The sequence below is a fragment of the Manihot esculenta genome, chromosome 15 (assembly GCF_001659605.2).
Source record: "Manihot esculenta cultivar AM560-2 chromosome 15, M.esculenta_v8, whole genome shotgun sequence".
NCBI lineage: Eukaryota > Viridiplantae > Streptophyta > Magnoliopsida > Malpighiales > Euphorbiaceae > Manihot > Manihot esculenta.
The window spans coordinates 2663320-2688184 of NC_035175.2; the positions used below are offsets into that span (position 1 = coordinate 2663320).

The following is a 24865-nucleotide window of genomic DNA, read 5'->3' on the forward strand; positions in this document are numbered from 1 at the left end:
ATAAATCAAACAGAATGCACTATATCTGCTGAGTAAAAGAACATCATCTCTATTTACTTAGTACAAATGGCCATCTATAATTTATTTACCCTAATAAATGAATTAACAACAATTAAAGAATCAATCAATTTTCCGAATTCTATCTCCTCCAATTTAGATAACTGAAAAATGGTTTTTCTGGAACAGGTATGCACTTGACCACCCAACCAATTGGCCATGTAAGAGCTGCCATTCCAATGCATGCACCCCATTGACCCCAATTCAATCTCTCTGTATCTGCAAATTTCTTCAGAAACTCCACCATCAGCACCTGAAGGACTATTGTTATCCCAATGATCCCCAAGAACAACTTGTTCTTATGTATCCCCTCGAACACATTCTTTTTCTCCAGCTTCCTTGCATTGAATTCATTGAACACTTGGCAGAGAACAAAAGTATTAAAGATCAGGGTGTCATTTACCTTCTCTGCCACACCAAAGATGGATTCGCCCTTGAATTGAAGTGTCAAGAGAATAGTTATCTGATATAAAGCTTGAGCCAATAGGTTCCTCCACATAATGTTGGTGATAAGTGGCTCAGTTCTTCCCACGGGTGCTTTATCCATGAGCTCTTTAGTGGGTTGCTCTGTAGCCAGAGCCAAAGCACCAAGTGTGTCCATGATCAAGTTCACCCATAGTAGCTGAACTGCTGTCAATGGAACTTCACCAGCTGAAACCGCAGCCACGAAATTGATTACGAGCGCAGCGACATTGACTGTGAGCTGGAACTGAATAAATTTCTGTATATTGTTGTAGACACACCTTCCCCACCTCAAAACTGTGGCAACAGAAGCAAAATTATCATCCAAAATCACTATATCTGAGCTTTCCTTGGCAACTTCAGTGCCCTGAATCCCCATAGACAGCCCAATATCAGCTTCTTTTAAAGCGGGTGCATCATTAGTTCCATCACCAGTGACAGCCACTACTTGGCCTTTTTGTTTGAGGCACTGTACCATGAGAAGCTTATCGAAAGGGGAAGATCTTGCCATCACGCATATTTTATCTGCTTTCTCCATTCTTTCCTCATGCGTGTAGTTGCGAAATTCTTCTCCTTCTACTACAGCTCCACTGAACATATCCTGACCAGGCTTCAGTATCCCACACTCGATGGCTATGGCTCTTGCAGTGAAAACATTGTCACCTGTGATCATTTTGATATTCACTCCAGCATGTTGGCAATCCTCCACAGCTTTCTTCACCCCTGGTCGGCATGGATCCTTGATACCCACAACTCCTAGCAGTGTCAAGCTGCTTTCTTTGAGCTTTTTCTCTTCCATCCCTTCTTCATACTGTTGTTCTGATATCTGTGCATGCGCGAAAGCAATGCAGCGAAGGCTGTTAGCTGCCATACCTTGAATAATTTGCTTGAATGCACCCTTTTGCTGATTATCCAAAATTTTCATTATTCCAGAAGCATCATAATAACTTGAGCACATTGCTAGTATCATCTCTGCAGCTCCTTTCCAGTGCACGTGGATTGTGTTGTCAAGCTTCTTCCTTACTAAAACTCCACTCCTCTTCTTTTGCGAGTTGAAAGCTTCAACATGGAGAGTGATGCAACTCTGCTTCTGTTCATCCACATCCAATTCCAAATCCAGAATGGCCCAAGAAAGAATTGCTTTTTCTGTTGGACTACCTGAGAATTCGTATTCGGCTTCTGGATTTGCTCTGTAGGCACTGCCCGTTGTATTAAGTGCAACTCCTTGTTTGATCAATTCAAGAACATATGGTGAAATAGAAGAAGTGATCTGCTCCATTGATTCTTGGCCTAACCAAAATTCTGTAACCTTCATTAGGTTCATTGTAAGAGTGCCGGTTTTGTCGGTACAAATTGTGGTGGCAGAACCCATAGTCTCGCAAGCAGAGAGCTTCCTCACCATTGCTTGATCAGCCATCATCCTCTTCATGGAATAAGCTAGAGTGAGTGTAACAGCCAATGGCAGTCCTTCTGGAATTGCGACTACAACAATTGTGATCGCAGCTGCTACAATTCCCACCACAGCATTCACTATATCATCTGCTTTTGTTTTGCTGCCATTAAATTCCGTATTTCCATTCTCATCTTGCGTGTTGCCAGTGAAGTAGCGAACCAACAACACCACAAGAACAAGGAAAGCAACAGCCAGACCGACCTTCCCAATTGATGATGTGAGCTTGTTGAGCCTAGCTTGCAAAGGTGTCTGTTCATCGGTGTCGCGGCTGATGTGGCTCATCATTTCGCCCCATGTTGTGTTCATTCCTACTGAGGTAACAAGCATTCTGCCATAGCCATCAGCAACCTTGGTGCCAGAGAACAAGAAAGGATTTTGGCTGTGATTAACTTCAACATGGTCGCTTTCCCCTGTCATGCTGGATTCGTCAATTTGCAAGGAATGCCCGTCTATGAACAATCCATCAGCAGGGACTTGGTCTCCAATTTTGAGACAAATAACATCTCCAACAACAAGTTCAAATATTGAAACCTGTTGTCGCCTACCATGTCTTACAACATCAATTTGGATATTGTTGCTGACTTTGGACAACTTATCAAATTGTCTATTTTGCCTGTAATTGCTTACGGCAGAGACAGCGATGACAAGAAACACAGCAACAAAAATACTGCCACCATCATACCAACCTTCCTTTAAACCATGTTCCTTAATGCCGAAGCCAAGAGAAAGTGCTGCACAGGCTAAAAGAATGGCGATGGTAAGATCTTTAAAAGCTTCTACCACAAAATGGAAAAAGCTCTTTGTCGGTGGTTTCTTATAGGTGTTTGAGCCAAATGCTTCTTGGCGACAAGCAATGTCTTGAACACCGCCATAGATGCCACCTTCTAGGTTGGTTTTAATAGCAGATGCTATACCTGCAACGCCACCTAATTGTCGAAGTTGTCGGTGATTTTTCTCTTTTACAAGCACAGTGAGATTTGCTTGCTTGATCTTGAAGGAGCTGTTTTCTGGATTAACATCGAGTACAACAAACGAACGAGAGGGGGGAATTTTGCTTGGACTTTTTATTGGTTTAGAGACACTGGCAAGAGAGTATATGGTTCTGGAACAGTAGATGGTGGCAAATGCCAAATGCCACCTTTTTTTGGGCTGGCTAATTGTAGAGGGCACATCAAGCAAGTACTCGATACTCGAACGCAAAAAAGCAGACATGTTTTTGGCGCAAGTTCGATTTTGTAAATCCTGAGGGACTAAACAAGGAAAACAGAAAGCACGGAGGGCTTGAATCGAAAAATAGATTTCGATATGAGAAATTCAAATAAGCGAAGACTCGATGGAATTTGGGAACCGAGTTCGTTCCGATTTATATGTTGTCTTTTACGCGCCTAAGAATGAGAGAGGAAACTACCAGTTCTTTAACCGACATTGTGTGTGTGCAGCAACACAACCTTGTAATGTGATTGATCTGAGATTCTCTTCATTTTCAAGAAATCTAAGTTGTACAGTAACGATAAACTTGGAGCTAAATTATCTTATGAGAGAAGATAGCTCCCAGAATGTACAAGTATTATCCGTGTGCTGACAAGCTGCCACGATCACACGCAATGTACGTGCACATAATTTCCTTTTATTTATGTAATCTATTCTTTTTTTTTTTTTTCTTTTAAGAAAAGTTCATGATTCCATCTATTTATTTATTTATTATTGGTTGCTGGCTTGACATTAACATGCATATTCTGTAAACAGATGTAAACATGGGTTTTTGTACTTATTAAAATGCCGACTAGAGAATTTTAATGCAGGTGGGACTGTAGACGCGTAGAATATTTATAAGCAACTGATTATTTTCTTTTCATTTATACGAGTGGGAAATATGAACATTCCTTTTCAACATTTTCCATCAAGAATGCATATTTATTTGATTAGATTCTTGAATTTATCGGGGAAACAATAAATGCAATCACATTAAATCGGAATTTCCCCCCAGCAGTGCCAAGGAACTGTTAGTCGGCTTTCCCATTTCGAGGTCGACATCCTCTTCTCGCTCGCGGGTTGGAGTACATGGTGTGCAGGGTAATTTATCATCAAGTCTCAATTTTTCTTTCTTTTTGGCTAAATATCATCAGACTAATTTGAAGTAAACTCATTAAAAAGTTGAATGTTTCTTCCGTAAATTTTTTAAATTGATATTTAGGGTTCAAATATAAGACTTATAATTAAAGAGAAAAAACTCATAATTTTATTTTATATGTTGAGATAAGTCTCAATTTTTATTAAATTTATTGTTTTATTTTATTTTAAAATTATTTAATAAAATATTTTGTAAAATTAAACTTGTTGGTCTTTTTATAAAAAAAAATTATTATAATTTTAACCATCCATATTATTTAGTTATTAGATTAATATTAGAAAAAGTTGATTAAGACTTTTTAATAGAAAGATTAAATAAAATGATTTAATAAATATAATAAATTTTAATTAAATAATTTTAAAATAGTGATAATTTTCCCTGTATTTTGCCACACGGTGTTACAGAGTTGGGCGTGATGGGTCAGCCTGCTTTATGATTCGCAGTCTAATGATTTTCCCTTCTCGCTTACGGTATGGCAACAGGTTATCCTTTAGAAAGGTGTGGTGGTTAGAATTATCTAGTTAGCAGTCAAGGGAGAGCTCAAACGCTTTGCTTATTGTGGCAATGCTGGGCCTGGGTTTTGTAATAGGTTATGAGCTTCGCTATTTGGGCTTGCTATTTCTCAGACCTTGGGCCTTTTATCCGTAAGTTCATAACTATCTATTTTGTGGAAATTTTCCAGGGAATGGGCTTAGATTAGCTAAAGCTCGAATCCATAAAAGCTTATACCCAAACCCAAAATGCCTTTGCGAATGCTAATTAGTCCTCCGGGCTTTTCCTCCCAACCCAAAACACTGTCTTCACCCTTCATCAGTCGATCATCCAGTTAAGTGTAAACAGTTCCGAATTTGTTTTTGGATGACAGGTCTGCAGAAATCTCGAGGAAAATCCAGGAAGACCTGCCATATAAGATAGTTATTTAATGCAATTATTATATTTATAATAATTGTACATCATGATTACATTACATGGAATTTAATATGATGAATGATTAATTAATAAAATCATTGCACATATAATGATTTTTGAAAATTTTTTTTGCCTGTTATGGGTTTTTCTTTTAAGTTGTGAATGAGTGCATGAATTGAAATTATATAATATTATTAAATTTAATTGAATTTTAATAAATCTAAATATCAATTCTTACATGACAAACTTGTATCTAATATAATTGTAATAATTCGATTAAAATTAAGGTAGATAATTTTAGAATTCATTTTACCCTTCATCTAAAATGATTTTAGTAATTTTTTAGCTAATTATATTATATATAGCTATTCTCTTCAGTAATCCCATAATGCATTGATTAATCCATCACAAATCACAAAAATTAATATCCCTGAGTGCTTGACATAATCAGCATCCACCAAAAACTTAAACCCTAATTTTTTAATAAAAAAAACAGAGAGAGAGGGAATAGTGGTATTCAAATATATTTGTATGGAAATTGAGAATGAATAAGAAAAATAAAAAAATAACAGGAGACAATTGAGTCATGTCCTGAGCTGCAGACCTGAGGGTGCCTGTCCTGATCCACACACAGAGGACGGTGATGTGATGAGAAATTACAAGTGAAGACCTGGTAGGGCCCATGGAGATGGTGACATCCGAAGCACAGTTCCTGTCAAGCAATCAAACATTTTTGTATTCCAGATTCCAACTTATCTTTATCCCACATGTTTTGGTTTATATTATAGAGATTACGCGGAGTCGAGGAATGGTCTAAATTCTATATTAGTTTGAAGGACGAATGGTGTGGCCATGACGTTTGATAAAAATGAAGAAAGACTAGAAAGCTATCCCCTGGTTTTCAAGGAAAAGAAAAGCGCAGGGTTGGTTGGTTGGTGGTCAATGGGAAAAAAAAAAGCATGAAATGGTGAGATGTTTTGTGTACTTTTCAAAAGGAGGGACGAAAATCAAACAAAGTGGTAGGCCTACCAATCCATTGCCTCCTTTTTTCAAAGTCCATCTTTATAACCAAAAAGAAGAAAGTTGTAGAAATTTCACATCTATGTTTGTACCGTCTTTGGTTTGTGGAGAATGTTCAACAACACTATTGTTTAGAAGAGGAACAAAAAATAATGACAAATTTTTTTACTTTCTTTGGTTTGAAAAGACGGAGAAATAACCTTTATTTTTTACAAAAAATTATTCTCTATAATTTGGTTGAGAAAAAAATATAAATCTTTTGTTTTAATTTTTATATATATTCTTATATAATTGATATTACATAATCTTCGTCCAAATCAAATTATGAGTTGTTACTGCAAAAGAGAGGTCACGTGGCAGAAATCTGACAAGTGAAAAACGCGGTCTCACTCGAGAAAAGGGAGATCTGGACACTTCAGCATCCAGTTTGATAACAAGGCTCGCCCTCTCTTGATGGACCGAGCCTTGGCATAAAGTTATCGTTATTAGACACTCTCCCATCTCGTCTGAGATCATAGGATTGCCAATTTATTAGTTAGCAATGCTCCTTATCGAATTGCCTGCCACATCATCACTGGATTCATAGAAAATGTTATGTTTATCTTTATCTTCATCTTCTTGCAGTATAAAAAGAGGGCTATCGCAAAGACAAATATATACTATTCTCTTATACAACTACTCTTGACTTCTAAATATTATAATTCTTTCGCCCTTTGAAATACTGACTTGAGCATCGAAATGGCTGTCATTGACACCCACCATCGCCTCATGCTTTCTTTCTTGCAATTTCTAGCCAATCACAGTAAAAGCTCTGTTTCGGCCACGTTATCAAACTAATCTCGACAACATCATTTGGTTCCGCTGCCAGGAGGAATCCGTTAAACCCTCTTTTGGATCACTACTGGTTCCCTATTGTTTCTTCCTCACTCGAAATCGTTGGAAGTCCTACAGCTGCTGACTATATCACTATCAATGAGAGAGTCATCATTTTCTCTGTCCCAGATAATCGGGAGAACACGCCTCTAGTGATCAAGGAAACAAACCTTAATAATTTGAACAACGAGCAGAAACTCCAGTATATCCAAAGGTTACAGGCTACTCTCGGACAGTATAAGGCCCGAAAAGAGGTATCTAAGATAGACCCCATAAGAAGAGATGAAGTTCCATAGACACTCCAAGGGTCCAGATGGAGGCAGCCAAATTACGACATAAAGGTAAGTTTGAATATGAAGATGAATCGGATGAGACTCCAAAAGGAGTGGATTGAAAGCTAGTACGGGCCGTACAAAGATATCAAAGAGAACAAGAAGAAAATTTTTAGGTTGAATGGGGTCTCACCTCTTTCGGAAGAAATACTAGCGGAAACTTTTCCTGCCAAGTTCAAGTTGCCCAGTTTGGATAAGTATGATGGAATGTCAGACCCTCGAAGTCATCTAGCCATTTTCAAGACGACCATGCAGTTTCAATATGTAAATGATTTTGTGTTATGCTGAGTGTTTCCATTGATACTCACGGGTTTGGCTTGGAAATGGTATCAACATCTACGTCCAGGTCTAATCCAAAACTTTACACAGTTTGCTACGATATTCAAATCCAGATTTATCACTTGCATACCTCCAAAAAAACTTTCCTCAGACCTTCAGAAGATCCGCCAGGAAGAAGGTGAGTCTTTAAGGAGTTTTATTTTTTGTTTCAATACTGAAACCACACAGGTGAAAGATTTAAATTATGAGATAACATGTGAGGCATTAAAGAAAGGGACCCGTAATGTCAAGTTTATGAATTCTTTAATAAAAAACCCAGCGGCGACATACCAACAACTGATAGATAAAGCCCAGAAATATATCAGGTTGGATGATAAAATCCAGACGCTAAAAGAAGACAAGAAGGCAAGTCAAAAGCTAAGTCAAAAGTTCGAGAGACGAGTCCATGAAGAGGATCACACGAGCTACCCCATCTCGTGAAAGAAGGATGAACATAGTAAGTATAAGAATTATACCCCACTAAATGACTCATAAACTCATATCTTAATATGGATAAAAAAGAATGATAAAGAAATCAGGTAGCTGCTCAAACTTAATCCCGAGAAGGTGGACAAATGGGATAGGACCAAATATTGTCACTTCTATGAAGATCATGGCCACACAACGGAAGAATGTTGACAATTAAAGGTCGAGAATGAGAAGCTCACAAGGGATGACACTCTCCAGAAATTCATGAGAAAAGGAAAAGAAGGGCTAAAATCTGAGTCTGAGGAAATAACCCCCAAGACAACTCCTAATAAAAGTCCCATGGAAGTCATACATGTGATAACATAAGGACCCGATGAGGTATAGACAAGATTATCAGAAAAGTAAAAAATTTTATAAGACTGAGGAAAACATTCGCCCATGAGGATCATCAGCTTGAAGTATTCGTTCCGATATTTTTTACGTTTTGACAAGCCATTTAGTTCTACCCTGTATGTAAACGAAAGATATTCTTTTAATAATAAAACCAACGAAGTATTTTTTATATATGGTATGTTTTTTGGCAGTTTCTGCCAGACTAATTGGGTGATGGTCCCATAAATTAAGACCACAACCAAATCAAGAGCACAAGGCAAATTGTCGCTAGGCCAAGTCACAAGGCGGTTCCCGCTAGACCACTTGGGTGTTGGTCCCACTAAGTAAGATCATAAGGCAGTTTTCGTCAGGTCAAGTCGTAAGGCGGTTTTTCGCCAGGGCAAGTCGTAAGGCGGTTTTTCACCAGGGTATCCGAACGTTGATCCCACTAAGTAAGACCACAAAACAAATATTCACCAGGTCAGATCGCAATGCGGTTCCCACTAGACTATTTAGGCATTGGTCTCACTAAGTAATACCATAAGGCAATTTTCACTGGGTGAGGTTGCGAGGCGGGTCCCGCCATACCACCCGGACGTTGGTCCCATTAAGTAAGGCCATAAGGCAATTTTTGTCAGGCCAGATCGCGAGCCAGGTCCCGCCAGACCACCTGGGTTTTGGTCCCACTAAACAAGGCCACGAGGCAAATCTTTGCTAGGCTAGATTGCAAGGCGGTTCTCACTAGACTACTCAGACGATGATCCCATTAAGCAAGGCCATAAGGCAATTTTCGTCAGATCAGGTCGCAAAGCAGTACCACCGAGCATTGGTCCCACTAAGCAAGACCATAAGACAATTTTCGCTAGATCAGACCATAAGGCAATTTTCGATAGGCCAAATGGGAAGTTATGAGCTGTCACCGCAGAATAGGGGCTACATGGCATAAATCTGACAAGTGGAAAATGCGGTCTTACATGAGGAAAGGGAGACCCAGACACTTCAACATCCGGTTTGATGTTAAGACTCGCCCTCTTTCGATAGGTCGAGGCTTGGCATAGAGTTACTATTATCAAGCACACTCCCAGCTCGCCTGAGATCACGGAATTGCCAACTTGTTAGCTGGCGATATCCCTTATCAAATAGTCGGCCACATTATCGCCGGATTCATAAGAAATGCTATGTTTATCTCCATTTTCTTACAGTATAAAAGGAGAGCTGTCACAAAAATAAATATACGCTATTCTTTTATATAATTATTCTTGAATTTTAAATATTATAATTCTCTCACCCTTCACGATACTGATTTGAGCGTCAGAGTGATTGTTGTACATACCTACTAACACCTCATGCTTTCTTTTTTATAGGTTTTAGCCAATCACTATAAAAGTTCTATTCCAATCATGTCACCAAACTAATTTTAGTAACATCAATAACCAATAAAAAAAATTTAAAAAAAGTATAATGGTAAATTCATAAATACATAATAAACAAAGTAAAATAAATATATTTTCCTTTCTTTTTTATTTTCACTTATTCAAATAAAAATAAAAATAATAATAAAATATTTCTATTTTCCTTTCTCTTCTAAGAAATTTTTCCAACAAGGCGTAAAAGCTTTATGCATTCAATGTTAATTACGTGAATTAAACCATAGGTGTTATCTTTTTATTATTATGAAAGATAATTTATATTGTCTGTTTTTTTTAGCCAACTAAAAGTAAATTTTCTCTCTTTTTCAAAATAAAAAATTAAAAAAAAAGATAATGGTCTACTGCACTTTAAATTCAATAACTTCAATTCAAATTAAAAAATTGAACATTATGCTTTCTACTGAAATTATTTATTATAAATGAAAATGGTTAATATGTATGAAGCCTTAGGTTCAATCCTCATTTATAATAATTAATCTTTATAATTTATTGCTGATCATTAACTTTGAGAACTCATAGTTATTTGACATCATTGTATTAAACATGGATTAATTAAAATTTTAAATTGGTAAAAAAAGCTTATATTAAATTTTAAAATATGGAGTAATAGTTATATAAATCTTTAAAATCTTTTTATTCCAAATGAACCTTTTAAATATTAAAATGAATGAAAATGAAACTTTTAAATTTTAAAAATAAACCAAATAAGAAATTAAATAAGCCATTATTGCAAATTTTATGTCGATTTTAATGTGATACTCAACTTTTTGTGACTGACATCCTTTATTAATGAAATTTAAATAAAAAATTAAAGATTTATATTGAAATAAATGGGTTGTCAGAGAAAAGATGACATAAGAATTAATTTTAGATTACATTAAAATGGAAGAATACAAAACATAATTGGAGAAATGGAAAGATGACTTTTCAAGTCATTCTACGTTTTGGTGATTGACAAGTCAATTATCTAATACGACAACAAATGGAAGAGGACAATACAAACACTTAATTAGATATTTGCTCTTGCATGGTCAACAAAATTATTATTAACCCACAGTACTCATCATTTTAACAAATTCATCGTAATTAACTTGACCGTCACCGTCCAAATCAGCCTCCTTAATCATCTGCTCCACCTCTTCATCGGTCAGCTTCTCCCCTAAGTTGATCATCACATGCCTCAACTGCACATCACCACAAATTAACATTCAAAAATATTCTGAATTTTGTCAACGCTAAACCTCGAGATAAACGAAACTTCTAAGTTGTATTAAAAAATCAGGAGCATATAAGATTTTAACCAGAGGCAGAAGCAACATTGCATTTCTTACGGCCATTTTAGATTATATAATACTCTCCTTCAGTATTTAGAGAGATGTGCATGAACCCAATCTCATTGATATATTTTTATTTTTTTTATTTTAAAAATAATAGTCTTGTTCACAAAAAAGAGAAAAAGGAGATTCTAAAGAAAATAATACCTCAGTAGCTGATATATAGCCATTCTGATCCTTGTCAAACACTTTGAAAGCTTCTTTAAGTTCTTCCTCTGCGTCGGTCTCCTGCAACAATTATAATCATTAACAAGTGCATTCTCGTCTTGTCTATATCTTTATAATATAGATATTTGGGGGAAATCGATTTACCTTGATTTTTTTGGCCATCAAATTCAAGAATTCAGCAAATTCAATAGTGCCATTGCCATCAGCATCCACTTCGTTAATCATATCTTGAAGTTCTTCTTCAGTCGGGTTTTGATCCAAAGACTTGATCACCGTTGCGAGTTCATCTACAGTAATGCATCCTGTACAATTCAACTTAATTATATCATTTATACATATATATGAAAGAAAAAAGAGCACAGCAAGAATACAAGAAAGTGAGACTGACCATCTCCATCCTTGTCGAACAAACAGAAGGCTTCTTTGAACTCAACAATCTGTTCCTCTGTGAGTATTTCTGCCATTTCTTGAATCAAGTTCTTGAGAAAAGGGAGAGAGAGAGAGAGAGTAATGAGTAGTAAAGGTGTATAGAGAGAAGGAGAGGTGGAAGCATATGTCGAGAATAGCTCAATCTGAGCTGGGTTTATGTAGAATTTCAACGAGGCAAGTGCCGTATTTTTTTTTTAAATATTTTTTTTTTGGTAAATGTAAGAGTCAAAATCAACCTTGTAATTTGACTGTGTCCATGTCTGCGTTTCCTAGAGGTTAAAACTTATTTAATCACGTATGAAACATGATCTTTAATTGAGTACATCTAATTATAAATTTAATTTTGTATATATATATATATATATTTAATTTAAGAATTATCTACGGCCAATAGCGTATGGAGATGTGAATAATAGAAATAGAATACACGAAAATGTAAAAGAGACAGCTGTAAGGGTTTAATGTTTAGGAGACAAGAGAGTAGAAGGAGGAGAAGTTACTTTCTCCTCCGTCCTCTTAACCAAACCACACACTAGGCTCATAAATTAACAAAACAAGCTTCAAAATTTGGTCTTATTAATGGGTGAGAGGCTGTCCACGCGGTTTGTCTTTAATACTCTTCCCCAAGATAAGCTCTAGTCTGTCAACCTGTCCTTAAAAACATGAAAAGGCCGTCTTCCTGGTTTTGTTAGACAAATTTTAAATCTTATATAATTAAGTATTTAATGGTTGCAAAACAAAAATGTCCAGATGGAATTCACACGTGACAGTGGCAGGGCCATGGTCCAAAAGTTAGACTTTGAAGCTTCAAAAGCAAACCAAGCTGGAGAGTGAAGACTCGGACAAATTGACCACCAAATTCTGAATGAGATTTACTTTGAAAGAAAATGAAATACATTTCAACCCAGTCGTTGAGCTTAGCTTTGAGCATCAGCCCCATACACACGATTGTTAAGATAATGACGCACAGTTTTCCTTTGTATCCGTCGCCAAACTGGGCTGATTCTGTAAAACTTTATAATTAATTCCAGGGAGATATTAAAAGAAGTGGTGGACTGGGTCTTTTCCTTTTTGTTAATTTGGTTTTAATTAAGATGTGGGTTTGTGGATGGTTTCATTATTAATACATTCTCAGTTGTTGCTTTCGTAGGTTAATTGCGGAGAAATAGTAGGCTGCTCCTTAGAGTTTACGTTTGAAAGATTCACTTGTGGAAACAATTAAAACTTTTTTATTATACTATAGATATACATGAATAGCTGAATCACTATTTATTAACGAGTATATTTGAATTTTTTTAATTTAAAAAGCCAGAATCCAGCAGAAAAAAAAAAACAAACAAAAACAAATAAATGAATTAGGACGTAGATACTACAGAATTAGGACTTGGATTCTCAACGATTGGCATTGCACTTGGATTCTGAACAATGCAACTTTTTAACTAACATGGCGTTGGACTACTCACATTGTTAAAGTTTATCATTTGAAAATCACTAGGTCCAATATACTGGTGAATAGTCCAATGCCAAGGTGACCAACTATATCTTATATTGGATTTGGATTATTCGCCATGTTTGAGTTACAATTTTTCAGATAATTTGCCGGAAAATTGAACGAATTGGAACACAAGATGGTTCTGTTGTTTTGAGATTAATGAGATTTTGCCAATAATAATCTAAAGGCGATTATTTGGGTCCCCATGCACTGCAAAGAACCGTGAATTCAATTTCACTTTTCGTGTCAACGCGTTTGGAACAACACTTCTGTATTGTTCAAAGCGTTCTGGTAAGCAGACCTTACAAATAAAACGTCTTGGCCATAATTGCCTTTGGTCTGCCAGAAGAGGATGCTATCTACTTGATGAATTTTCCTGCCCATATGTGGGGAAAAAAATATTAGAATTGCAACATAGAAACGAAAGCTGACGCATGTCATCCATCCACATGTTAAAGATTCCTCATTGTGCATACAACAGCAGGGATAATTTCAATAAAGAAATTAAAAACACAGGCTAATCAGTGGTATAACCCTAATTAGTCATTTTGACAACTGCAGAATGGTGATCAATAACTTGATTGCCATGCTTCCGCTCATTTCAAATGGGCATGCCCTTTGGAACAATTTGATCTTTGATCCACATGTAGATGGGAACCAGCACAAAGTATGTCGCTGCTATGGTCCCAAGAATGAAGCGCAGAAGGAATGTAAATGGATTTACTGGTTCTTTCACATCCTCTGCCTTTGGACCAAGCTGCATCAAGACACATTCACATTTAATAACATTTAAAAGTCAAATGGCCCATTGAAAAGTAAAACTTCATAATATTCATTCTACTTGAAGCTTGATGAGGAACTGGGGAAAAAAAATTGATCAAAGAAGAAAGCATTGCACATGCTAACCCAGTGCTCTTCTATGCCTAAAGGCTAAAACGGAAAAGTGTAAATATGGAGTTAATCTGATCCAATATTTATTTCTGAAGTTCTGATCATAATAGATTGAATTGCTTAGAGCATTCAAATATATTTCAAAGTGAAAAAAAGTCAAAGTTAAATGCAAAACCATTCAATTCTCATGATTAGATCAAGAGAAAACCAATATGTATATTATTCTTGCTCCCTTAGCGCACTAAATGGCATTTCTCTCATCAAAGAACTTGATAAGAAATGCATATTATGTACCAAGTCTCAGCAGAAGCAGAAGAACAGAACCAAATTTTAAACACAGCACAAGAACACAATTATGGGTGTTAGACAGATTAATCCAATGGAAAAATGGTAATTAATCAAAGACATCAAGCAAAAAGAAAAGTGGGGTCTCCCAGCAAAGTTTCACATATAAATATGTAAATGTTAAGCAATGAGGCATCTAACCTTCAGGGGAGAATCTCCAGAATATGGCTTAACTCCAGTTACAGAGCAACCCATAATCAAGCCATGTCGACGAACACCACGGTACCATTTTGGGCCAATTCTTTTCAATTCAATATCCGTAAACCCAGCCTTTCTAAACCATTCAATGTACTCCTCTTCCTTGGGGAAGAGCATCCACATATCAGCAAAAAAGCGAGACAGCCAAAAGGTTGGATACACAGGACCTATAATACAGGCTTTTCCTCCTATCTTCAGTACCCTGTATGCTTCCTTGATGCCGCGCTGTGGATCCGGCCAATACTCAATGCTGAGATACATAATCACAGTATTTGATTGTATAGAGAAATACCATATTGAGCATTGAGCAATAGAATTAACCGCTACTATTTTTTAAGAATTAGAATCCCCATCATTTAAAAACCAAGGATACGAAAGATAACATCATGTTTAATGCTGAGAACTCTCAAAAAAAGTTTATGATTCTTGTTGGCCCGAACATTTTCAAATTCTTTTAGTCATACTACATACCAAATTTCGTATGAAATATGAATAATCTCATCAGCTGAAGTCTATCAAGTATTAAGCATTAACAAAGGGACTAAGAGTTGAACTCTATTAAGTATTAACAATGGGAAATTACTATAATTTCCCAATTCGACTGTATAGAATTCATCCATTGACACAAAAATTCAAAATAAAGTTCAATAACAGTATTAAGGTGAGTGCCTCTAATTATTACCTCCCAGCAGATATATATCTATGTGCATAATCAGTAGGGAAAGGAAGATCCTCTGCATCTCCTTCAATTATCTTGCATTCCTTCAAGGGCTCCTTCTGCTTAGCCTTGGCAAGCTGATGAGGTGACTGATCAAGAATTGTGACATTCTTGGCATCCACATGCTTAACAATACCCAAAGTAGTAAACCCAGTGCCACCACCAACATCTACTACTATCAAACCCCTATTGTTAAGTTCAGCTGGCTCAAGTGCCTCATCTCTCATATCTTCAGTCCAGTGACCAGGGTTTATGATATGATCATACACAATAGACAAGAACCTGTAGAACCAAAATGCCTCTTTCTTATGCTGTATAAACCTCGGCTGTGAAGCGGGCCTTGAGGATGACATACTGCATCTGGCAGCTAAGATTCTGGAGCCTTGTGTATTCCAACTGTAGGATACTAAATTTTTCTTGGGGAAACAACTAATATGGAAATTTGACCCTACATAGCGTAGCCCAGATGGTGTTATGCCACTAATTAGTTTGAGATTCTCAGCTCCATTGAGCAATGAAGCAACCATCATATACCCAAAAATGATAAAACCACAAACAACTCTAAGCGTGGTGAGCTATTTACTCATCAATGTAAAGCTATTAACTAGAAAGAAAATAAACCCTTAATAAACAAGTCAATCGCGTTCTAACAATAAGTTGATCTTGCAGTGAACGGGCAACTGTAAATTATCATCGACGCTAGTGCACAGTAAACAGCTCAAGAAAAATTGCTTACCGAGGAAGGAGAAGGAGGTTTGGAGATGCAGACTCGAACAAAATCCAAGGGACTTACTTTTCTAAAATTGAGAGAGAGGGCACCACATAACAATCGACAAACATTAATGGCAGTTGCAACTAGTGGCTGTAGAGTAGTAAGAGATAAGTGGATGGTGGTTGTCAGAGCTTCTGTTGTCGTTAGTCAATTGCATGAAACGGCAATTTGTTACGACGTTTTTGGTCCATGTTAAAATGGGTTTCTAATCCACGCTAAAATCGGCTTTTCTGTGATGTCCAAGTAAGACGTTCAGCTCCTGGGGTTCCTCCTTCAATATTACATCTGATAGTGTTATCCAAGTAGTTTTTTTGTTTCTATTCAAAAAAATAGTTTTTGTTTTTTTAAAAAAAATAACGAAAGATAAAGCCTTAATTTTCTATACTAAATTAATAATTTTAAAAACTAAAAAAAAATGTTAAAATGAAAATGCAATATAGTACAAAATAGTATTATCACAATTTTCTTTATTGAAATAGTGTTAAATTATAACTTTTACTAGTGATATTATTGAAATCTTTTTAAATTGTATATTTCGTCTAAATGTTTTTACCTTTATTATAACAAGTGTATATTTAATTCATTTAATTTTATTGCAGTTAAAAATAACTTTTAAAAATTCTAACGTTAATTGTATGGACAATTTAAAAATGTGGTATGTTTAGCAAAATCTTATGCTAAGACAATCATAAATATTGAGACGTGTGTAAATGAGGTTCTCAGCCTAACTGGGCTAGGCCCTTATGTTTGTAGTATATTTTTTATCATATTGATAATTTCTTATCAAAATTTGAGATCAAAAATGTGAAAGACCTGATTTCAATCCCCCTAAAAGTTTAATTAAAACCACTTATTTAAAAACGAACTAAAATACCTTGGCCACGTCTACTCTTAATAATTTAAATAGAGTTTCCCACCTTTGCTAATGTTAGTCCAACTACAGATCATTCACAAGCATCAAACTCAATGCCGGCCTAATTAAGCTATATTAAGAAAATTTTATGCAGTTGATGCGAAAAGATTTCGGCCGACTTATGTGCAATGTTAATGTTACTTGTATATATAATAATTTTATTATAATTATATAATTTAACAATTTCATTGAATTAGTCTGTGAAAACATTTATTGGGTATGACTCATTTTATAATAAAATAATTTTAATTATAAAATTCATTAAAATTATGTATGATTTTATTTTTTTTAAAAACAAAGTTTATAAATTAAAAAATAAATTTTTTTAAAAAAAATTTAATTGAATTTTTATAAAATTTTTTAATGAAACAAAGGATAAAAGAAGAGAAAACATATAGAAAACAAAAACTTATGCTTCATGTTAGTCGGACGGCTTCAGCACTTGACGACGGTCAGATGGCTTCGGAACTTCCCGTAGTTGGATTGAGTTATCAAGGCAGTGATGGAAACCGAAGTGTGGGAATCTCTCATACCATGTCTCTTGCTCCACATGTGTGTCCCAGTGCTCTCCGCTGCTGCTCTTCCCATACTTGTGAATCCATCCAGAACCATCATGGTGCTCACCCCAAGTGCGATTCCACCGTTTTCCGTGCTTACCTTCCCACCACGTTTCCCCTTGCTTGACACCATGACCATTTGGATCGAAACGTTCATCCCATTTGTCTCCCCACTTTGTCCACATGTCATCCTCACATCGTTCAGCCCATTTGTCTGTGTATTTTAGTGTGCCACCATGTCCATCATACTTCTCACCCCACCTACAACAGGTACCCAATACATCAACTAAAATTATCCAAAAAAAAGACAACAAAATTAGAGAGCCATATCTATACGAACATACACAAGTATAACTAGCAGGTTTGATTAAGAATAGACCTGCTTTTCAAGAGTTGAAATTATTGAACATTGAACTATCACAAAACAACACTTTTCAGTATAGCAAGCATATCACTGTATGTATAGCACAGAAGCAGCGTTAATAAACCCATCACTTTCTACATATCACCTGTATCTCTCACAGATTGAAAATACAACTTAGTATGGCATATAAATTGAAATAACCCAGCTGTTATCCATGTTAGACTGCTTGAGAACAGTAATGTTCCAAAAATTCCTAATAAATTACCCAATTAAACTAAAAGGAATATTAGTTGTGCTTTCAAACTATAACAGTACATTATTAAAGAACTGCTGAGGTTCTGTGACTTGAGAGCATATAAGATATCTATTTCTCAGATTTCGCTTTAAGATGTCTACCTCTATTTCGCGTATTTGCAATAGAACCTATTTTGAGGCAAAAAGGATGTTTGATTAGTTAGCCTATGTCAAAAATAATATTCCAGTTGTTGATTACAGTAAGTTTCAAAGATGGCGAAAGAGCGCAAATTTATCTAATCTATATAGCATTTGGTACCTTTCATGCCATATATGAGCATGGCCAGCCTCAAGCTGTGTAGTTGGATCAACGCTGCACCACTTATGTGCCCATTTCTCAGCTTGATTAGAGGCATCATAATGTTCCCACCATTCCTCTTTCCACTCATCACCTCTTCCATTCTTCCCCCACTTATCTGCTGTTTTCTCAAGATGCAAAAGCCCAGATTCCTAGAAGCATCAAATACAGTATTTTAGTTCATGGAGAATAAGATCCAAACTTGAATGTTTAGTGCAGAGTTTGTTTCGCACGGACAAGTTTCAGTTGGCACAAAGAAAATACATAAATAAATAAATACATAAAAATAAGAAACAGGGTAATACAAGCTAATTATGCTGTTTTTGACATTGCAACAAGATACACTTCACAAAGAAAACAAATGTGCTTCCCATTATTTTTCTTCTCCAATTAAACAAAAAGAAAATCCTTAGTCATCATCTCCGTAAAAAAATTGTAAAGCTAAATACTTCTTCTCCTAACCTGTTACTAAAGAGATTTTTCTTTATCATGCAGGAAGTACTTCAAATGTTTTATTGCAAATACTTCAGCTGTTGAGACTGCTGTGTAACATCTTGGGCTTAAAGAACGATTAAGCACCTATGGACTCATTATTCAAGGTCATTCCAATTCCAAGCTCGACCATCACTCCATACATCCTTGACAACCAACAAAATTTTGGGCCAATCTAAGTTGTTTTCATGTTTGTTATTGAATTATATCCATTTCACCAATTTGAATAATGCATATAACAGAATCTAGTATGCCGGAAGCAAACAGGAAGCAAGTGCAAATCATCAAAATAAAAATACTAACCTGCCACATTGATTCTCTCCAGTACTCACGCCATACATTTCCTGTAGCATCTCGTCCTGATTTTTCTGAACCAAGTTCCTTATAACCAAACTCATCAGAAGCTTCCCAAAACTTCTCTTGCCACTCAACATCTTGGTTAGGACGAGCACCCCTGGTCATTGTCCACCTGCAAATCACACCATCAGGTCTCCGCTCAATTCCTGTCTCCTTCCACCACCTTGATCCGTTTGGATCTACTCCACTAGATTCTTCATCCACTTCATCAAGAACATGAGCAATCTCTAGTTCATGTGCATGACATAGAAGATTAAGTTTGCTATCTTCCTCTTTAGTAGAAGGCGTATCCAGATCAGATACAGAGACCTCATCCTTTTTAACCTCCATCAGCGACTGCAGAGGAGGAATAGGAGGAATGGAACTAGTCTCTGAAAGCTTACTCTCCAATGGAATATTGAGAAAATCCAAACATCGCTCTTTCATTGCCACAGGGCTTGCTAAAATAGGAGATATCAAAGATCTTTTAGCTTCCAGCAAGTCAGCATCGTATTGACTCTTCTCAGTATCAGTAGGAGGTCTCCACGACCAAAAATCTGGCCCAGGAACTCCATTTCCAGAATGATCAATTCGAGACACAAAAGTGCTTCCATTATTTGTTGCTGAATGATTAAAGATATTAAAATCTGAAGAACTTCAATCCATACCATAGTGGCTGTCCATCATAAACTTTGAAAAATTCGAACTTGCAACACTCACATCCAAGCCCCAGAATGATAAAACAATACAAATATATAAAACACAAAATTAATTAAATAAATAACGATTTTTACCTCCTTGTTTCTTTTCCACTCCTCCGCCTAGGCCTCCACCTTCTCCGGTGAAATTGCTATTGTCTCCGTCATTTGCCTTACTATTCCCAGGCAATCTTTCGCTGAGAATGGCACGAGCAGCCGCAATCGCTGCCGCAGCCCGATCAATGACCTGCATTCGTTGAATCATGTCGCTCTCCTCCTTGGAAACATCCAAACTCTTCCTGAAGTCCTCACTTTTCTCCTTCAAATTCACTCTGTGGCCACCATTATTATCAGCATTATCGCCACTGTCAATGCCGGCCACTCCTTCGGTGCGATTTTGGAACTCAACGATATTCTTGTCGAGATCGCTGGCGTTCTTCCACGTGTCCAGGGACGAGTTCTCATCATTAGAAGCCCTAATTCTCGAGCTTTCTACGTTCCTAGTTCTGGATTTATCGACGAATAGCAATTGTTCCAGTGGTAAGAACAGCGGTTTACCGGTTTTCTGAAAATTCACAAAGCGTAGGGTTGAGCCTGAGCTAGCGCCGAGCTTGGACGCCATTTTGGTTTGAAAGAGACGGGGAAGTACGATCAATGAGATTGGGACGTGAAAGTGAGCCAGGACACTCGTCTGATTAGAGGAAACAGAAAAGCGGAGACGCCATCTCTCATTTATTCCTAGTTTACCGGAATTTAACCGCTTTTCATGATGACGTCGATATTTATTCAAATGAATTAATGGGTTTCCTGAAACGTTGCATCATAGTAACAGATGGAGGATTTTTTGGGGTTTTAGAAGGCACGTGTCAAGTGAACTCCTCAGGTCCAAATCCTTCTTCTGTTCATAAATCTTTGATAATTATACTAACCTCCACCTCATAAACATAATAAAATTCTTAATCTTAATTACGAATTATTTGCTTTTAGTAAAATAATATAAATAAAACAATATTATAAATCAAATAAAATTCTCATTTAAAAAAAAATCAAATAAAATTTATTAATTTTATTATAATATTGTTTTATCTTGAAAAAAATAATATTGTTTTATTATAAAAGAACAATGATATAAAACGTTAAAAAAAAAGTATTTTCACATTTTTTATTTATAACGAGACAAGTAGAATATTACTCAAACTCTGTGATAACTTAGTTAATGCAATTTGATGATGGACATTATTCTCATTAATAGACTAACTCCTAAGAGGATCTGCTACTTGAAGTCGTTGATTTTGACGGTTGATATGCATGACCAGCTCTTCACGGAAAGGTAGAAGAAATGATCTCTTGTTAAGATCCGCTAATTAAAATGTTTTTTTTAATGGAGATGAGAAATTAAGATATTAGAACTTGAAATTTTTTAAATTTATTATCATTGTATACACAAATCTCAAATTTACTCAGATGATTATTTAGATACACTTATCATCTTAGTACTCATTCAAATTTTAAATTTATTCCGATATACTTATTATCAATATGACACTCAAATTTTAGATTTATTCAGATATTTTAGTATTCACTCAAATTTTAAATTTATTTAGATGCATTTATTATTTATCTGACTGTCTGTCACTCAAATCTTAGATTTATTCAGATGCATGTATATATGAATATGTATGTATACTCAAATCTTATCTTTTTAGATTTATTCAGATGTATGCACACTCAAATCTTATCTTTTTAGATTTATTCAGATGTATGCACACTCAAATCTTATCTTTTTAGATTTATTCAGATGTATGCACACTCAAATCTTATCTTTTTAGATTTATTCAGATGTATGCACACTCAAATCTTATTTTTTTAGATTTATTCAGATGTATGTATAAGCACTTATATATGCACGACATGCATGCAATGTGTACATATCTTATTTTTTAAAAATTTATTCAGATGCATGCATAAGCACTTATATGCACGACATGCATTCTACATGCAATCTTAATCTTATCTTCTTAGGCATGCAATTATGATGCACTTATCAAGTTCACTAATCAAGTTCACTAGACTTATCGAATTAAAATGTTATTAATATAAGTAGGATGAGAAATCGACTCCACAAAACCGATGAAGAATAGAATAAGAAGTCACCTTAATAAGTAGTTCCATTTCTCTTAACACGGCCGGTTTTTTATTTCAAAAAAAAGAAACTTCAAAATATATGAATTTTTAAAGCAACAGATCAATATTTAAGAGATTTTTTAAGAAAATTAATTTTCTGGACGACTCGTTCAAATTAATAAACTACTTGGTACGATCTCCCCTTATCACACTTTATTTTCACAGGGGGAAAAATATAGATTTTAAAGGAGAATCAACTCTGAAAATATTATATAATACACCGAACACGATCAGGTATCCCACCGCTTTTTATTTATTTATTTATTTATTTATTTTTGAAATGGGGATCATACTCCCACCGTTTATGCGTCATTTAGACTAGTAATTATTATTATTTAATTACCGCACATAAATAAAAGATCCGATTCTATTAGTTTTGAGTCACACCTAAGCCAGTAATTTTTTTTAATTACCTCACATAAATAAAAGATACAATCCTATTAGTTGAGAGTCATCTACGCTAGTAATTATTTTTTTAATTATCTCGCATAAATAATTTTGTTAATTCTATTAATTAAAAATGTCTCGTCATTAATTAATAATTCCAAAGTCTGAACCATTTCAATATTTTCATCTGAACCATTTTAAGAAAATGATATTAAACCCTTCCAATTCAATCATCAGACTTCAATTTTCAATGCTGAGCTTCCGACCCCAGCATATCGAGTAATCAAGATCTTAATCCAGTTTAAACTTAAAATTTCAACTGCGAGCTAACGAATTCTATCAAAAAATCTTCAGGTTTAAGCTTTCCATATGGTTGTCTGTCCCAAATCTAATCAAACAATATACAAGTGAACTGTTAAAAGGCCCATGGATCATCGAACCTCCAAAGGATGACTCATGGGGGTGGGGGGAATGGTGAACAAACAAACTGATCTATTTCTGTCGGTTTAAAGTTAGAGCTAAAACACCGAATTAGTTCAGAATCTCACTTGCAAAACCTGAAAACCAGATATTTCAATAGAGGTATCCTCGATAACTTCCAGCCACCGTACTCTCATCTCGTTCCACCTTTCAGAAGAAAAGGCCCAGGCGGTGGCTTAATTTCCGGTGGAGGCAAAATATCTGGCGGTGGATGAATCGGCGGAGGTAAAATATCTGGATCGGGTGGCAACCTTGGTGGCAGTTGATCAGGGGGCGGTGGCCGAGGCATACCCGGCGGCGGCAGTGGAATGTCAGGGGGCGTCGGATTCGGCGGTGGTGGAACAGGGTAATCCGGTCCCGGGGTGGGCACTTCTGGAATGTTTGGAGGTTGCGTTTCGACTTCAGGTGGAGTTGTCTCGATCTCTGGAACGTTAGGGAGTTCCGGGACCTCGGGTGGAACTGGAGGAGGAGAATAATCAGGCTGCCTGGGAAATTCTGGTAGGTGATCGGATTGGTCATTCACCAGTATCGAGTAAGCCCCAAGGGATACAAGATTTGGTTTATTTGGGGTTGCAGAGGAAAGTAGAAGAGTAGGGTTGGGCGCTTTAGCAGTGATAACGAATGGTGTATAAAACGGGATTGCTTTCTTCTTGAGGTTTGATGAGATCACAGAGAGTGAAGCTGACATTTTCATGGTGAGCATAGCTGACAAAGGAGGGATTGATGATGCAGAATACTATGGAGGGCCATAGACACTACCGTATAAAGGAACCAAGGCTTGAGCCACCACATGCTTAATTCGAAGAAAGAGGGACACTTGTATCCCATGCAACATCATATTTGACGTCCCTCAATGTGTTCGAGTCCTTCAATTCACCACGTAGGCCGTAGCTTTCTTCATTTTCGATTTCTGCACAATTTTTTTTTCCTTTATTATTATTTTTTATTTTTTAATAAATGAATTATATTTTAATTTATAAAATTTAACATAATTAATAAATCAGTTTTTATATTTTTAAATTAAATAATTAAATTTTTATATAATTAATTATTTTAAATTAAAAATAATTTTATTTGTAATTCTGTTAATAAATTGATTATAGAAAATAAATATTTTAAATAGTTAAAATACTTATGAATATTAAAATTTTTTTAATATAATGAAGAATTTTTATATTATATAAATTATATTTTTATTTTTAAATTTTAATAAATTAATAAGCAATTTATTCACTTATATATTTTAATAATAAAATAATAAATATTTTAATTTTATTATTAAAAATATCAAATTATTCATGTCCCGTCATATTACAGCAGAACTTAATAATTACTCTAATATTAATAAGAGTTGCCTTCTATTAAGAGTCCCTTTTGATAATTTTTCTTTTCAATTTAAATATTTATTTATAAAATTAAGGGATTTTTATAAAAATAGTTTCAAATATACTCATATTAATAATGTAATTATTAAATTGTATGATTTTTAACATTTCATAAAAAAATAGTTAAATATTACTCCGGGGTTACCACCATCAAAATTTTATGATATCCCTCCGCTTCCCATGCAAAAAAATAAACAAACAAGTGCATGCAAATCAAAAATTACAAAATAACATTGATGGGCACAATAATTGACATAACAATGGAACATACAAGCTAACAAACCTTCACATAGATCCAAGAGTTTCCACGGCTACACTATGGGAGGAAGCAAGCAATGCTGATT

General features: G+C 35.5%; 5 protein-coding genes across 7 annotated transcripts; all 5 read right to left on the bottom strand.

Moving 5' to 3' along the window:
* LOC110600890 (putative calcium-transporting ATPase 13, plasma membrane-type) lies at positions 1-3566 on the bottom strand. Its single transcript, XM_021737804.2, has one exon. The coding sequence runs from the start codon at positions 3182-3184 to the stop codon at positions 140-142; it is 3045 nt and encodes a 1014-aa protein (XP_021593496.1). The 5' UTR covers positions 3185-3566; the 3' UTR covers positions 1-139.
* Positions 3567-10636: 7070 nt separating this feature from the next.
* Positions 10637-11963, bottom strand: LOC110601277 (calmodulin-like protein 11). The gene is made up of 4 exons (XM_043951351.1): positions 11677-11963; positions 11433-11590; positions 11268-11348; positions 10637-10970 (listed from the first exon to the last, which is right to left on the bottom strand). Exons 1-4 carry the CDS (start codon positions 11750-11752, stop codon positions 10833-10835), a joined length of 453 nt encoding a protein of 150 aa, XP_043807286.1. The 5' UTR covers positions 11753-11963; the 3' UTR covers positions 10637-10832.
* A 1088-nt stretch (positions 11964-13051) lies between these two features.
* On the bottom strand, positions 13052-16251 carry LOC110602226 (2-methyl-6-phytyl-1,4-hydroquinone methyltransferase, chloroplastic). Of its 3 annotated transcripts, XM_021739688.2 has the most exons (4): positions 16098-16251; positions 15326-15809; positions 14587-14893; positions 13625-13966 (listed from the first exon to the last, which is right to left on the bottom strand). In XM_021739688.2, exons 2-4 carry the CDS (start codon positions 15712-15714, stop codon positions 13811-13813), a joined length of 852 nt encoding a protein of 283 aa, XP_021595380.1. In that variant the 5' UTR covers positions 15715-15809; positions 16098-16251; the 3' UTR covers positions 13625-13810. The 3 variants fall into 3 exon arrangements, with proteins under 3 accessions (XP_043807285.1, XP_021595380.1, XP_021595379.1); XM_043951350.1 differs by lacking the exon at positions 13625-13966 and adding an exon at positions 13052-13585 and having other exon boundaries at positions 15326-16210; XM_021739687.2 differs by having other exon boundaries at positions 15326-16209.
* A 1186-nt stretch (positions 16252-17437) lies between these two features.
* Positions 17438-20960, bottom strand: LOC110601519. The gene is made up of 4 exons (XM_043951511.1): positions 20182-20960; positions 19355-20010; positions 18521-18711; positions 17438-17864 (listed from the first exon to the last, which is right to left on the bottom strand). The coding sequence occupies exons 1-4, from the start codon at positions 20705-20707 to the stop codon at positions 17468-17470; spliced, it is 1770 nt and encodes a 589-aa protein (XP_043807446.1). The 5' UTR covers positions 20708-20960; the 3' UTR covers positions 17438-17467.
* A 2309-nt stretch (positions 20961-23269) lies between these two features.
* Positions 23270-23824, bottom strand: LOC110601520 (protein TRACHEARY ELEMENT DIFFERENTIATION-RELATED 7A). Its single transcript, XM_021738675.1, has one exon. The coding sequence runs from the start codon at positions 23822-23824 to the stop codon at positions 23270-23272; it is 555 nt and encodes a 184-aa protein (XP_021594367.1).
* Positions 23825-24865: the final 1041 nt, after the last annotated feature.